At 41.8% G+C, this 16,312-nt stretch overlaps 1 protein-coding gene across 1 annotated transcript; it reads right to left on the bottom strand.

The window, feature by feature from the left end:
• Nucleotides 1-3,309: 3,309 nt before the first annotated feature.
• Nucleotides 3,310-6,336, bottom strand: Usp51 (ubiquitin specific peptidase 51). The gene is made up of 2 exons (XM_077107319.1): nt 6,282-6,336; nt 3,310-5,488 (listed from the first exon to the last, which is right to left on the bottom strand). Exon 2 carries the CDS (start codon nt 5,437-5,439, stop codon nt 3,310-3,312), a length of 2,130 nt encoding a protein of 709 aa, XP_076963434.1. The 5' UTR covers nt 5,440-5,488; nt 6,282-6,336.
• Nucleotides 6,337-16,312: the final 9,976 nt, after the last annotated feature.

Genomic DNA, 16,312 nt, shown 5'->3' with positions numbered 1-16,312 from the left:
ACACCTGCTTCTTAGACTTGTATAGGCCATTCTGGATTCTAAGTATGACATGATGTAGTTCATGTGAGGTCACTATCCGCTCCATTTTCCACCCTTTGTGATCTTAGGAATGAGTTGCCCCCAGCTAACTATATAGCTATGTAAGTATGTTGAAAACCCTTGGCTTCAAGTGACAGGATTCGTACTCAAATTAGCTTAAGTAAAGTGAATGATGTTATTGACTCAGCTGGAATTTTGAGGGCTTCAGGCACAGCTGAATCCACAATGTCCAAATGATACTCTCTGGACTCTTTCTCCCAAACTCTGATTCTCTTTTCTCCTCATGGTATGCATTTTGAACTCTCAGATTCATGTCACCCTAACCTAGATATACTGCATAGATATAGGGTGGGAGAAATGCATTCTTTTCTTCTAGTGCCCATAAACAATTTAGCAATAGACTTAGCTTGGCCCTACCTGGGTCTTATACCAACCCTTAGAAGAATTACTATTGTGGCAGTGGTGCAGATAATTGGAAATTCTAAACTGTCTCAGCCTGAGATGTGTCCACTGTGGGCACAGAGACAGAGGCAGGGCAAAGTGATTCATAGCCCCACTCCATCCACAAAGAATGGAGGAAAATCAAAAGTGATAAATGAACTATAGCTCTCCCATAAACATAAGCCACCAGACATCACTCCTTGGTATCAGTTATAATGTTCAGTGTGATATATAACATTGTGGAAAGGTGAGGTACAGTCACAGGGAAGGCAAATTATGTTGTAGACCTATGAAGGATAGGTCTAGAACATAGTTGTGAGAGACTGTGGGGGGGGGTCTGAGGGACACTGTGATGAGGGGTAGTATTGCCACATATAAACCAGAGAGCTCAGCTTTACCTTCAGCTATTTTTCCCCACTCCCACCCAGTCTCCCATGACTGCCAAATATTATGACTGTGCTCTTTTCCTTGCATTGCACCTGGGCCTTCCTCCACACCCGAGGAGGAAATTTCTTAAGACATTCTCTGCAGCTGAGCAGCATCTCACACGTGTTTGGAGAAGATACTGCACTGATAATATCATATGACAGCACTGGGCATTTGATGAAACCTTAATGGATGAATGAATGAGTGAAAATACAGTATCGACAAGGTGAATAGAGCAAATAATAGAACTCTCTCCCACATTCAACAAACATTTATTAACACGAAAATGAATAAGGCTTGGCCCTCTGTTGTCAGGATGGATACCTGGTGCAGAGGGGCAGACAATCACAAAGCTACAGTAGAATCACAGTAGAATAAGTACTATCACCGAGGTATGGACAAAGTACTTTGGAGGCACAGTGAGAGGGGTAAGGGATGGGTGACAGTTATCCAATTTATGCCTGCCTAGAGTATCCAGGGAAGGTTCCAGAGACATCATCTGTGAGTTGGGTCTTGAATAGTCAAGGAAGGAGCCTTGCAGGCTGAGGCTCAGAGACCTAGGTAAAGGCCAGGTTAAATGAGGGGTTCAGGGAATCAGGCATGAATGAACAGAAAAGGGAAATAATAAGGAATGCACAGAAGGACCGCCAAGCACAAACCCATAGCTCTACTGTGGAAATTAAAGGTCTTATTTCCCCAAGAGCGGAAAGACAGAAAGCAGAGAGGGTGGGAGGTCCTCAGACATGGGTCCCTGCCACTTCCTCAATCAGGCAATGGGGGCTCAAACACCAAAGACAGAGCTTCACAGTTGTGATCTAAGTTTTCTAAACCACCAAATTATCTAAAAGCCTCTTTTCAGAAGCCAAGAATTTGTGTGAATAATGCAGTTCTAAATGGGAAAGCCCCTAATGTTTTCATCTTTCTCAGATGCAGTTGATTCTGCCTAAGTAGCTCTACTTCCTTCAGGAAATCAGAAGGGTCATGGAATCTGAGAGGGAAAGGTGGGCTATTGTTCAGGCCTCATAGCCATCTCACAGATGGTAAGATAAGGGTTAAAGTGTCTATTTGTTCCAAATTTTACTTCTGTATTAACACATAATTCAAAAGATATATATATTCACAAACCCTTTTGTCTTGTTATTCCTGTCTCCTGTGTTTACTCCTTCTATACCCGTCTTTTAATATTCTATACTGTATTTTGATATACTTAAATAAAAATAAAACTTTTTAAATTTTTTTCTATTTGAATATCTTAAAATTTTCAATTGTCAATTTTTACATGAGTGCTTTTCTTTTTAAAAGTTTTAGTTTTTTTCTTTTTATCCTTAAATATTTAAATTTTTGTTTAGCTCTCTCAAATTGAACTTATTTAAGGTTCTTCTATAATTTAAAATTGTTTTTCTCTAATTTTTGTTTTCAAAAAATTTTAAGCAAATCTCATCTTTGTCTTGAATTGTTCTTAACTTTCTTCTTTTAAAACACTTATCTAAACTTTACTTGAATTTTCATTCCATTCTTCATATTATGAAAAATTTATAATCATACTTCTGTAAACTTAATTTTCAATATATTTCATGCTTTAATTTTTAAAAATCTATTTTTCACTTTAACTTCTGATTTTAAATGTTTTCTTTCTATAACTTTTTAAATTAAAAGTATTTCTTTAATTTTTCTGTAAACTTTTTTAAGCTTGTTTTAACTCATTTTACCTTTAAAATTTAAGATTTCTAAATATTCTGTTTCTAAACATTTTAATAATTTTCAATCATTTTTAAATTAAAAAAATATTTCAAAATATTTCTTTTAAAAATATTTAACTTAAAACATTTTTAACATTTAAAATGTTCTTTTGAAACTTTAAAAATTTTTTCTCTCTAAATGTTTTCTTTTAAAGCTTTTAAATTTTTCTTTTAAAATACTCTTTTTCTCGAAACTATTTGGCTGATTGCCCACAGCTGGAACACCAATTGTGAAACTTTTTCCTAATAAAGGAATATTTAAGGACTTCCCACAATATTTTTGTAGAAATAAATGGCATAAGTAGTGTCAGAACACCTCTATTCCCACCTTTCCTCATCTTGAACACTCTTTTCATTTAATTATGCTTTATGTGACCATTTTCAACCCCTTCTCCCTCCCATTTCTAAGGCTGAATGATCACTGGTTAGTATTCATTTTTTTCCTCCTATAGACTTATGGTCCCTATTAAAGTAGGTCCTTTATATCAAAGTGCTAGTTGTCATATAGGTGTTATTGTCACTGTCCGTTCCAGGTAGGTTTTTGTGTTACTTCACGAGGTGCTTGTTGTTTTAAGGGTATTGTTGTCATTGTCCATTCCAGGTAGATTTGTGTGTCACTTCAGGATCCTTACCTAATCATTTCTTTTTTTCTGGTCTGGTAAGATTAGTCTTTCTCTAGACCCTGTTTGTGATAGAACAGCAAATACCCTTCACTGTAGAGTAGGTCCTCAATGGTAGCCTTGGTGATGATGGCATCATCACAACTGAACCACTGGTCCTTTTGTTGACGGATAAAGCTGGTATAGTGGCCACTTTCCAAAGTTCCATGGTGATTAATCACTGCAAACAAGGAATACTTATTCTCATTGGGCACACAATCTGTTGATGATGGCTGGCCTTCTTTCATCCTGCTCTCTTTAGTAGAGGCCAAAAATGGAGTCATGTCCAGCTCCAATGGAAAAGAGATAAAAGTATTAATCTTTCGCCTCTGTTTGCCTACATGTTCAAACCGTTTGAGATGAAAACAGGCTACAATGGGTAACTTCTTCATTGTGAGCTGTTTGGTAGATTCCTGGTAACTTTGGCAACTACTGCACTTGATTTTGGCACTGCTTCCTAGGTGCTCTGGCCTTGTAAACCACTGTAAGCAGTCTGTTAGTGAGGGGATTCCTGGTATGCGGTCATCCCTGCTCACCGTGCTATCAGCCCTCTCTGGGCTCTGGGAACTAAATGTGGCACAAGAGCCAGGCAAGTCCAAACTGATGTCCCAGCATGGGTCTATGGTGGTGGAGACACTATGGCAGGTTTGACATGTGACATCTGACTGCAAGCCACCTGTAAAGATTTGGTCTATGATACAATTACAGCAGTTGGGGTTACTGGCCTCCTGCTCAACACTATCATCTTTGCTGTGTCTATGTAGCACATCTAATATTGCAATAAGAAACTCATGGGCATCCTGCTGCCTGTACCCTGCTAAATGTTCTGCATGAATCCATATTAGGTGCAGTAATTTATAAGGAATATGAGGAGTCCGGCTCCCAGAGTACATAGCATGAAAAAGAGAAGACATTTCACAGACCAAACACAAGCTAGGGCTTGTCATTATACATTTGTGCTTGTCAGAGAGGAAGAAATCTTTCAGGAGAGGAATATGAGTAAGTGCCTGAACAATACAATTCATAAAACAGGTGTTTCCAAGATTGATTAGCCCTCTCAGGCCTACAGTATACACTGACTTTTTCCTTCTCTTTTTCTTGGGTTTCACCAATTTTGGTTCCTCTTCCTTTGATTCAGAGGTTGACTGTTTCTCTCCAACCCCGGATGACATAAACTGTTGATAAGAAATGTCTGTTGAGGTGGAAGTTAATAATTTCAAAATTTTCTCTTTTGTTTCTTTGGCAATCTGTTCTATATCTTTGTCATATACATAATCCTTACACATAAAGCAATATATAACTCCATGATAGAGGTCTACAGCTAAATTGTGCTGTTTTGTTTCTGCATGTTTATGAATATGTTTCTCAGTAAAGCAGCCAAAGAAGACACAGGAGAGACAAGAGTGGAGTCTGTTCATATGAGTACTACATACATGACAAATGCATGATTTTGCCTTACGTTTCCTAGTCTCTGGGGTTCCACTCCAAACAAAACGCTGGTAGATCATCCTCAGATTCTTCTGCCAGTTCTTAGCTACTTTAAAGCTCTCCACATGAGAGCAGCCTGTAGGACCATGATCAAAGTCAACCTCCAGTAACCAGTCCCCTAAGCCACCTTGATCCCCAGAACCGCCTAGGTCACCAGAGCAGCTTCTCCGCGTCTGGGGCCTGGACCCAGGCCTGGACCTACGCCGGGATCTGCGCCAGGTCGGGGGACGTGACGGGGGTAGTGGAGGCGGTGGTGGGGGCCGCGCTGGAGGTGGGGGTGGGGCCAAGAGCCCGTGCCGGCCTCGGGAGCGGGACCCGGGCTGGGGCCGAGGGCGGGGCTTGCGGCGCGGACAAACGGGCGAGGAGCTGCTGTGACAGCAAGGGGGGGTTGAAGGGAGCACCTTCTCGTCGCCGCCAATGTCGCTCCACGTCAAGTTCCCCTCGGATGCAGGCTTGTTTTCCTGCCACGGCTCCAGCTTCATCTCCTCTGCTTCCTGGACCGCATAAACCATCGCCGCCCCCAGCGCCTCCGCCTCCATTTTCCCCGCCTTCTCGACTCCCTGCTCCTGAGAGGCTCCTCCTCCACCTCCAGAGGTCCAACGGGCCACGGAGCTGGAGGACAGGGAAGCTTCTCGAAACTGGGCCATCAGCTCACTGCCGAGCTTGAGAAGAAATGCGTCTGGAAAGGAGCCGCGACTGTAGATGGAACGAGACAGGAACTTCTGTGAATGATATGCCCAGCGTCATGGCCGCGGTGCGCCGTTAGCGCTCTCGGGACCCCTCCCACTGGCCCTTAGAGCTCAGCCAGCGGCTGCTGTGAGCTCCACCCCCTCAACCGAGAGGCTCCGGGAGCTGGTGTGCAGACCCAGGCCGGCTACCTGGTTTAAAGGAGATCTGATCATGCGGGTATTGAGGCGGTGGGGAGGAAAGATGAGGAATAAAATGTAGAGAGCGGGGAACAGCCTGAACATTAGGACAGAAAGGATGGAAACTTCTTTAAAAAAGGCGCCACCCTCTGACTGCCTTTCCAGCCTCGCTTTGGTACAGCTTCCTCTGACGTTCTTTCCTTATATCCTAAAAACACTTGGGTCAACATTTTATCTTAAATATGGCTGAAAGGAGGCCACCTTTGGAAAATGGACTCGAGAAAGTGTTCCCCTGTTCCTATTTTACCTCTGCTTCTAGGTCCGGGTATGTTCTATCCTGTGGCCGAACCCCCAAGTGCACTTTCAGTACGACAAGCTCTTGCGCCCTCTCATGCTCTTTAGCGCTTGTGCTCTCACACCCCTTTTCTGGCTTTTGCCCCCTCATTTTTTAGGATTTCTCTTTGAATTCATATTTTTTCTTACTCCCTCCACGCGTCGCCACCCCCATGACTACCTCCAGCCACAGTGCGCGATCCCTGAAGTCCCTGCCCGCTGCCCCCTTCTCCCACCTTGGCCCCCTGCAACGCCCCCAGCCCAGGCGTTTGTATAAAGGTCTGCGTTACCTTGGGCCCAAGGCGCGTGATATAGAACGTCAGCAGCTGCTGCTGTCCAGGCGCTCCTCAGCCAGCCTTCTCTCCTGACCTCTCCTCAGGGCTGGTCACAAGGGGGCCGCCCCCTGGCCCCTCCCCTCTCGACGTGCGGCCCCCAGCCCCGGATTCTGTCCTCCTGCAGTGATGAATGGCACCGCTGTCCCGCGCAGGCAGACAAACCTCTTCCTGAAACAGACTCTACTGGAGTCAACAACAGCGACAGATTTTAGAGAAAGCCCCTGGAATGGAGACTCGGGCTTCACCTGGTTCCAGGCCCACTCTCTACAGAAAAAAATGATTAATCAAGGTGGGGGTAGGGGTTTACAGGAACGACAAGTCTCTGGCATGAATCCCTCAGGAACCTTTCAGAATCTGATCCCTGGGAATAAAGTGGAGAGAGGGATATTATCCCTGAGTATAGAGCAGAGGAAGCATAAGCAAGGGGTTCAGGCTCAGACAGACCTGAACCTAAGTATTTCCTGGCTGTATGACTTCAGGTACAAGACTTAAACTCTCTGAGCCTTAAGTTGTGCCATCTGTTAAATAAAAATGGGAATAATAATCTTCATGTATTAACACTAAATAATAATGCAAATAAAGTAAAAGGGTCTTTATGGAAAGCCTTTTAACATTTATATCTCTTTGCTATCCCCCACTTTAAAACCAGCTGATAGCACAGTGTTCCCATACAGAGAATATAAGAAAAGAGAGCATCATTCTGTTCATGAACTCTCTCAAAGTTGCTACTCAGTTCACCTGATTATCCATTATAGGCACTTCATGCACAGGAATGTACATGAAGTGTACATTTAAATGTACTACTGTGCTAGGTACTCTGTGCTATGAGAAACAAATGTACAACAATTTGTATCCTCAGGAAGTTCATAGCCCAGGATGATTTTCCTTCACTTTGACAAAAACAGAATCCAAGACCACAATCCCCAGGAAAGCTGCTAACTCCAGAGCCCATGACCAATACCAAGATTATTACTATTTTTTAGTGAAAACATTTGATGCTATGTTAATCTCCCTTGGAGATTCATGCACCTTCCCTCTAAATGTCAAGATTGGGATTCCACTCTCCTAGGTTCAGGAGTAGGATTTAATAGATGCCTCCCCACAATGGATGTCAATGGTTTTAGGACATTGAACAGATTCATTCATATATTTGAATTTTCTGAGTGAGCATAGACTAATGTGCTCTTGGAGAGAATAACCGTAACTATTCAATTCCCCCACACTGAGTATATGTTTAGAGGTTGAAATAAGAGCCAGTCTTCTTTCAGAGGAATTTGTTAGCAGGAACATTTGCCTGGAAGTCAAAAGAGCAGTGTTCTCATACTTTCCCATTGTTATTAACTATGTTTGTATCCTTGGGCAAGCCACATGTCATCTTTGAGGTTTGGTTTGCTCTAGTAAGAAAGAGCTGGTTTGACCTGTCAGTCAGCTTTTCATCACTGTAACAAATCCTAAGAATAATCAGTTTAAAAGAAGAAATATTTTATTTGACTCATGGTTTCAAAGGTTTCAGCCCATGGGTCCCTAGATATTATTACTTTTGGATCTGTAGCAAGGAAGTACATCATGAAATGTGTGGTGAAACAAAGCTGCTCACCTCATGGTGACTGGAAGCAGAAAATATGAGACAGAAAGGCACCAGAATTCCAATGTACCTTTCAAGAACAAGCCCCCATTTACCTAATGTCCTTCCAACAGGCTCCACCTTCTAAAAGTTCTACCAGCTCCCAGTAGCACTACAGGTTAGTGAACAAATCTTTTAACACCTGTGCCTTTGGGAACCATTTAATATCCAAATCATAGAAACCTGTTACCAGTTGTTAACTTAAATTTATATCAACTTTGCAAGAAACCTAATGCAGTTTCCAACTTGAAGATATTTGACCCTGTTACTAGTCTACTTATTCTGTTAAAACAAAATACCTAGGGATGGGTAATTTATAAAGAACAGAAAATTATTTCTCACAGTTCTAAAAGCTGGAAAGTTCAACATGGAGGTGCCTTCAGGATTGGTGTCTAGTAAAGGCTACTGTCTATTTCCAAGATAGTACTTTAGGCGTTGCTCCACCAGAGGGAATAACACTGTCCTCAAAATTGAAAATCAACATATTACAGTGATTCGGCCATGTAAATGTTTATAACAACTCACTTCATAATAGCTAAACTATAGAACCAACCTAGGGCCCTTCAACAGATGAATGGATAAAGAAATGTGGTAAATATACACAATGGAATATTACTCAGCCTTAAAGAAGAATGAAATTATGGCTTTTGTTAGTAAAGGGACAAAGTTGGAGAATATCATGCTAAGTGAAATAAGCCAATCCCAAAAAACAAAGGCCAAATGTTTTCTCTGATATGCAGATGCTAATTCACAATAAGGGGCGGGTGTCTAAGGAAGAACAGAGTTACTTTAGGTAGAGGAGAGTTAAGGAAGGGGAGGAGATATTGGGATAGGAAGGATAGTAGAATGAAACAGACATTATTACCTTATGTACACATATGACTACATGACCAACGTGATTCTACAACATGTACAGTCTGAGAAATTATAACCCATATGTATGCTATATCAAAATGCATAAATGCATCCCAATATCATGTAAAACTAATTGAAACAAAAAAATTTATAATGTAAAAAATAATTGGTGGAAGGAATAATGAAACAAAAGGGTACCTACATATTTCCCTTTGGCCCTTTCATTAGAGCACTAATCCGTGCATGAGGGATGAACTGTTATGACCTAATCACCTCTAAAAGTGCATTAATATTTAATACTGTTTTATTGGGGGTTAAGATTCAACAAATGAATTGAGGACACATATTCATAACATGGTAGTCTGAAATCACCTGGTATCTACATAGGTGACTGAAAAGCCACTGCTATCCCCCAGGGTTCTAAAGGAACCTCTCACACAAGAGTATTTTCAGATTAGATTTTACAAATTCTCTTGACACAGACACATTCTAATTATTAAAGCCTTGAAAAGTAATCTTGAAAGGTAAAATGAACGGCTCAAATTGAGATGACAAAGGCACAGTAGAATGTCTTCTGCTGGAGTTTTTAAGGAAGTCTAATAAAAAATAGTAAATAAATAGATATAAACAGAATGTGTGCATATCTTAGAGGAATAGTTTAGACAACATGTATCAACAGGAAGAGGAGCACACACAACCAAGCTATAGCAAGGTAAAGAGATCCAGAAATAAAATCACTAATAGATGATTAGAGGAATAATAAGATAGGCAGAGTTAGAGTGAGGAAGTGGCCTTGCTTCTGAGTAGGTGGTAGGTAGGTGGCAAAGGAGAATATGAATGTCCTTAGTGACTACAAAATAGCTTCTCCTACAAGGCTGTTTTAATCTCCTCCTTTGGAATTACTGTATACATAGTATTTACTTACTACCACAACTTTAAAGAGGAATAAGGAGAGCACAGTGACCCTGAGTGTCCCAGGGATTTCACTTCCACTGAAAACTACCCAGTCATCACCAGAATGACTGGTGATGCTTCACACAGAACAATGTTGCGAATTCTGACCCACTTTATCACAGAAGAGCCCAAAGAGAACTAAAACATGGAGAAGAAGCAAGACCACAGGAGAGCAAATTGACACCAGGTCACCCCCAGAATCTGCCCTGGTCGGAAAACCTTCATGCATCCAGTGTCCCTCCAGGTTCTCCCCTCATTTACAGCTAGCCCCAGAGATACACTCTCCAGACAGGCATCTCATAACCCACACACAAGGAGGGGAGGAGATCTCAGAACACAGAGGCAATACCCAAGTGGGGACCTTAGCATCAAAGATGCATCCCTCAGGTTGGAGCCCATACTAATCTACTTAACTTTACCAACCTGGCAGCTGGACCAGCAGAGGGAGACCTGCATGAAGAGGTCACCCACAAGGAAAAAATGTATGCTGTGGAAGAGCAGCCCCAAACACCTACAAATCTCAGTAACTTAGAAGAATATGAATGGAAAATACTGGAGTAATGACCTAAATTATGAGGAAAACATGTTTGTTTTTCACATGGATAAGAGCATTAGCACAACCCCAGCTGGAAAAAAAAAACTGTTGCTCATTTCTGGGTTAACAGACTTACAAGGAAATGTTGAAAATTCAAAAACAGGGCTAGGGATATAGCTCAGTTGGGAGAGTGCTTGCCTAGCATTCACAAGGCCCTGGGTTCAATCCCCAGCACCACCAAAAAAAAAAAAACAAAGATGTATTGTCATTGAAAATTCAAAAACATTTCATGTAAATGTTCAAAAAACAAATGCAAAGAATAATCAGAAAATATCATGAGAATTTTGAGGGATGTCTCTCTACTTTGTAATAAAGAATCACTTGTGGTAAGGAAATGTTAACAGATCCTCAGAGATAATAAAGGTAAGCCGATATATCCTTGCAATTTAGATTCATAATCTCTCATGGGAAACAAGCATGCAGAAATGAACATTGATTCCCTCCCCCAACCCCTCGTGAGCTGGATGCTACAAAGGGCATGTGTCTCCTGTGCTAAGCATCCACCCTTGACCACATTCTCCTCTTTGGACCCTGCCAGGACCCACCTCAAATTTTGACAGTGGTAGGAAGACTTGAGGCTCTTTCCATCTGTCATTACACTCAGCCAGGTTATGGAGATGAGATGCTCTACATTTCCAGGGCCATTTTGATTGCATCTGATTGTCTCATTCTTAAAAGTACAATTTGCTCAATGTGTGGGAAAATGTGATCCGATTTTTATATCTTCACAAGTACTCATATGCCTACTTCCACAAATAAAAATAATATCAAGCAAAAAAAACCCCCAGATTACAACGCTTAGTTTTGGTATGATCTGGACCACTTACAACATACATATGCATAGCATAAAAATGGGGAGTCAATGTATAACAACGCATACAGTGAAAATTTGTAATGGTGAGATAACATGTGACTTTCTTTGCTTCCAGAGATTGTTGGAGTGTACATGTTGGCATTTACGAAGATCAACAAATACTTAATAAGAATAAACCTTTTTCAGATGACTTTTGTACGTATTTGTTTTAGAAAAGTAGTTATGTTTGTTAGAAATGCTTCTCACCACTCCTTTCCCACCAGGCCCAATCCCATTCCCACAGGAATTAGCTGATCTCTCTCTCTCTCTCTCTCTCTCTCTCACACACACACACACACACACACACACACACACACAGAAATGGTTACATACACAAAAATTCTTGTGTCTCCAAACACACTCACACACTAATTTGAGAATTTTCTGAGGTAGTACCCTGTCTAACCACTAGCATGACAATGAACAGAGCTGTGATATTTGGTGGGTCACCACTCTGGAAAGATTGCCACCCCCTGCCCCAGGAAAATGGATCCCTAGGAACAGAGTGTCCATTAGGGTCAAAGTTTGAAAGCGGAAGGTTCAAATTTCCTTTGCTTTATCTCTATTGCCTTGAAAATGGTTCTGAATTTGGTAAAGGGGTGTACCCTTGGTTCTGACCCTGAAAAACCTGTTTGCATCTCAGTTATTTTCTCCACCATGCTCACATAATAATAATTCCTACCTACTGGTTTCTTTGGGGTACATAAATCTCCAAACTGACACCCTCCACATTCTTACTGGAGGTGCATATTATCACATACAAAACTTGTTTGTTCAATAACAACCATGACAAAAAAGGGATGCCTATTTAGAGCAAAATATGGTTGATTAACAAGCAAAAAAGACATTCCCCTCTCTTGTTATTTGTTCTTTCTCACTGTGGGACACCATTTGCTTTTATCTGTGAGCATCTACAATTGGAAGGACACCTAAAAGTACCTGTGGACTGATAATTCACAGGTATTTTTCGTATTTCTCTTCTATTGTTCCCACAGACATGACCATTTCTCACGTCTTCCCTTTCTCATTTCTTGCCCCCACGTGCCTCACTAATCCAAGTGTTCCTTTCCTTATTTTTAACATTTGATTCTAGAAAATTTCAAACACATAAAAGCAGAAGGTATAGTACAATGCACCCTAAGTACCCATTAAATTCAAGAGTCATCAACCTCAACAATCATTAACTTTCAATTGTTGTTTCATCTATGCCCCATCATACTTTCTTCCTTTTTTCTTTTTTCCCTCAGGAGTACTGAGAAGCCAAGTATACCCATCAAGTCATTACCTCCAGGAATACACTGTAACAGATAAGGACCCTTTTTTTTAACATTATCACAGTACCATATCATGACCACAAAAATGACCAAGAGTGACTCAACATCACCTACAATCACTACCGTTTCCATCTCCCCAGTTGTCTCATGAAAGATGTTACAGGACCAGAAAAACTCTGCGCATTTCATGTGGTTGCTGAGTCTCTTAGAGCTTCAAGCGATTGTATGGCTGTGTTGAAGAAAATGTGACCTGCTCACCTTGGCTAAGACTGAAGAAACAAAGGGAACTCGATTATAAGTCCAGGTGGGGGTTAATGGGCGTCCCAGTTTCCTGGTCCTTGGTCCAGAGGTTTGCACCTAGGCAGCTTTTGGATGATCCTTTCCTTCTTTTTCCAACTTAAAAAATTTACTTTATGGCTGGGGATGTAGCTCAGTGGTAGAGTGTTTGCCCATCAAGTGTGAGGCCCTGGGTTTGATCCCCAGCATTGCTAATAAGTTTTACTTTAACATGTCTCATGTGGAAATAATTTTTAATAGATGCGTAAGTAGAAACAAAGACTCTTACTGAGACCACAGCCTCCATGGCTTCAATTGTCACTGTAGGATGGTTACATATTCTGCATTGCATTCGTAGGAATCAGGGGCCATCTCTCCCCAACAATTTTTCACTCAAATACATCCACATCAGTCTTAATAACTCAGTTAGTTACTCTCCCTCCTGACCACTAAGTGTACCAGGTCTGTGGTAAATCTTGGCAGGCTCCCTTGGAGAAGCTGCTCTCCTCTACCCAAGGGTAAAGATTCACAAATAGATTGTCTCTTTGTGCACCCTTGGGAGCAAAAGAGTCACTTAACCCTCACCTCCAATTTCTGCAGAAATGGGAGCCCCTTTGACCCACACCATTCAGGTCTTTCCAGGTTTTCCAGGGAATAGCAGTAAAAGTTGCCACCCAGGCTGCAGATATCACTGTCCAGTCTGGAGCTTATGCCTCCACTCTTGCTTTACATTCAAGCTGGGAGCAGCCCCGCATTGGACTTTCTCATCTAAGTGGGATGTGTTCAGGTCCCAGAGGCCAGTGATGATCTCGCTGTGTGCGCTTTTCAAGATTCAGTGATTTCCAAAAGCAAAGCTGTAGGGTGGGATTCTGTGTCAAAGTACTGGAGGGTAGCATCTGTCATTCTTTTGTAATGAACCTTTAGCCTTCCAGAAGCCTCAGAGTCCCCAGGTTGGTGTGAAGATTATATGTCTCTTTGAGAAGAAGAGTGACCTTTAGTGTTGGAATTATGTCTGAGAGTTAGATGTAGGGAGTAACATGAAATGATTTCTTCCCATAAGAAGTCTTAGAAAAAGACAGGGAAAACGGCAGGAGAGGAAGGGTTGGATTACATAGGCATGAGTGATCTTACACCATTTCCTGAAAAATCCTGTGAGTGGAGACGTGAGATGGATGGGAAAGTGGATTATAGACAGAGCATTGCCATCAACACTGGACCTATCTTGACTGTTGAAAGATGAAGGATTTATTGCAGTCTACATGAAGACATGCCACACAGAGTGGATTTGGAGCATGGGCTCCATGTCTGCATTCCCGAGTCTTCCTCAGCTCTCATTTTGCTTCAGGAGAGATTAAGAATACCTCACTCTCCTCATGGAAGAGTTCAGAAGGCAGCTGCATGTTTGCTGGTGAGCACAACCCAGTCACCCTAATTTGAGGAGAAGGGATCTTGGAACAAACTCTCTATAAAAAGGGTGGTGCACGCATACAGGGAGGGCACAAAGAGCCATTAAAGTACGAGAGGGAAATATTAGAAATTCTATGCATATTTATTTTAATCACATCCTTTCAAATCCAATTTTGGCATGTGCTCTCTACTGAGAAATACATATTAATAAAGTTTCACTAGTGTAGACTTTGTAAATAAATCTACATATACTGGAGTCATGTGATCCACATCTTTGCTTACTGGTGCATTTGTTAGTAACAAACTTCCACAAGTGTAATAGCTGAAAAGAACAGATATGTGTTCTCTCCCCCGCCCCCACCTACGTGTGTGTGTGTGTGTGTGTGTGTGTGCACGCGCTCCAGGGGCTGAAGTTGAGAGCAGGTACTGGCAGGACCATGCTGTCTCTGAAGCCTCCAGGAGAGAAATCTTTCTGGCTTTTGTACGTTCTGGTGGTCACAGAAATCCTTGGTGTTCCTTGGCTTCTGCAGGCCTCACTCTAATCACTGCTTGTACCTTAACATGGTGTTCTCCTCTCTGCTTGTCTCTGACTCTGTGTATTCTTTGTCTTGTAACTTCCACAGGGGCTTCCCTATACCAGTATAGCCTCATCAAAATGGATTACATCTGCAAAGACCTACTTTCCAAACTGAAAACACCTCCTGAGCTTCTAGGTAGATGAGAGATGTGGAAGGAACTATTCAACCCAGTATAATGTCTGGTGAGAAATGGTTATATTCCTATGGCAACTGTCACATGGGGCATGCACACTGCAGTCAACTTTGAGTTACAAGAGAATCTCAGTGGGAATCCATAATTTTAGAAAGAGCACAGTTCAGTAAGAAAGCAGTATTCAAGTTGCAGAGCCCCATCAGGAGAATCTGAGAGGAGTACTCAGACCCCGGGCCCCCTGCAGTTCCTCCATGGTATCACTTGAGTTGCACACCTCCCTCCCATCCCCAGACATCATTTTGTGGAGGGACAATGGGAAGTAAGTAGAACTTGGAAGGGCCACAACAATTGCTTAAAATTTGGCATCCAAACTGCAAGAATTTTAATGATAAAATTGTAACTGGTCACCACCTCCTCATGCCTAGTGCCCATAGGAGTGGATACTCTAACATTAAGTTTATTTATGGAAAACAAATAAGTTTCTTTATATGTGCGGGACAGCATTGCTGTATTAAACTTTGCAATTCCAATAGCAGATGCTCTGTGTCTGTGTCGCCGTGCATCTCTTCAAATTTATGGCTTCTATACCCGTCTTGTGGTTTGGAACTGCACCTAAATACTGACATATTCCATATCAGAATTTTGGACCAGCTCACAGATAGTGGAAGGCAGGGTCATTTAACATTTAATGGCTAAGTAGATCTTTTGGACTGAGAGAGACCCAATTTCAAAACTCAGTTATGCTATTTAATATGGACCTCACATAGCCATGGATAAATTACCTAAGGTGTCTGAATCCCAGTTTCCTTGCCTGGGGCAATGTGGGATTGTATAATATACTGCTTGAAGTTGTATTGAGAGTGAAGTTGATTAATAGAAATAAATGTCCAGAGAAGAGTGGGTGCTCAATAAACATAAGCCCTAGATCTGGTTTTCATCCCCATCTTTCTCTATTCAGGAATCTGCCCCCAGGTTCCGAGGGAGAAACCTGCAGCACCTTTAGTGCATCCTAGCACAACCTTTTTAGACTGTGTGATTGCAGAAGACAGCCTTAGCTACCCTGAAGCACACCCCGGAGCTTCGGTGGTCTTGGTTTTGAAGAATACTTCTGTGTCCCTCAGTCAAAGATGGGAAGAATAAGGTTCTGCCATCCGCTAGTTTCTTTGTGTGAGTACCTCACTCACCTGAAATTGTCCACAATCACCACCATTGACATCCTCATTGCTACATGCTAAAAATTCTGTTCATGGGCCCTTCATAATTATTGTCTGTGTAGTGTGCACAGGGTACTACTCTATGCGTTTTGGACCCATCAGTGAACAAAGTGGAATAACCAGTGGAATTTTGATCCCTTGATGTTTACATTCTAGTAAAATGAGGGTGAGAGTACAGATTGTTGGACTGACCTGCCTGGCAGCCTACTCTGCTGTCTTTCCA

This window comes from Callospermophilus lateralis, chromosome X (genome assembly GCF_048772815.1).
Source record: "Callospermophilus lateralis isolate mCalLat2 chromosome X, mCalLat2.hap1, whole genome shotgun sequence".
Classification (NCBI taxonomy): domain Eukaryota; kingdom Metazoa; phylum Chordata; class Mammalia; order Rodentia; family Sciuridae; genus Callospermophilus; species Callospermophilus lateralis.
Note: the sequence above shows the minus strand (reverse complement) of the source record. Positions and strands in the feature narration are given on the sequence as shown.

Bases quoted from the DNA above. Each gene is read 5' to 3' on its own strand.
- Usp51 (XM_077107319.1), bottom strand. From the start codon at position 5,439: ATGGCCCAGTTTCGAGAAGCTTCCCTGTCCTCCAGCTCCGTGGCCCGT.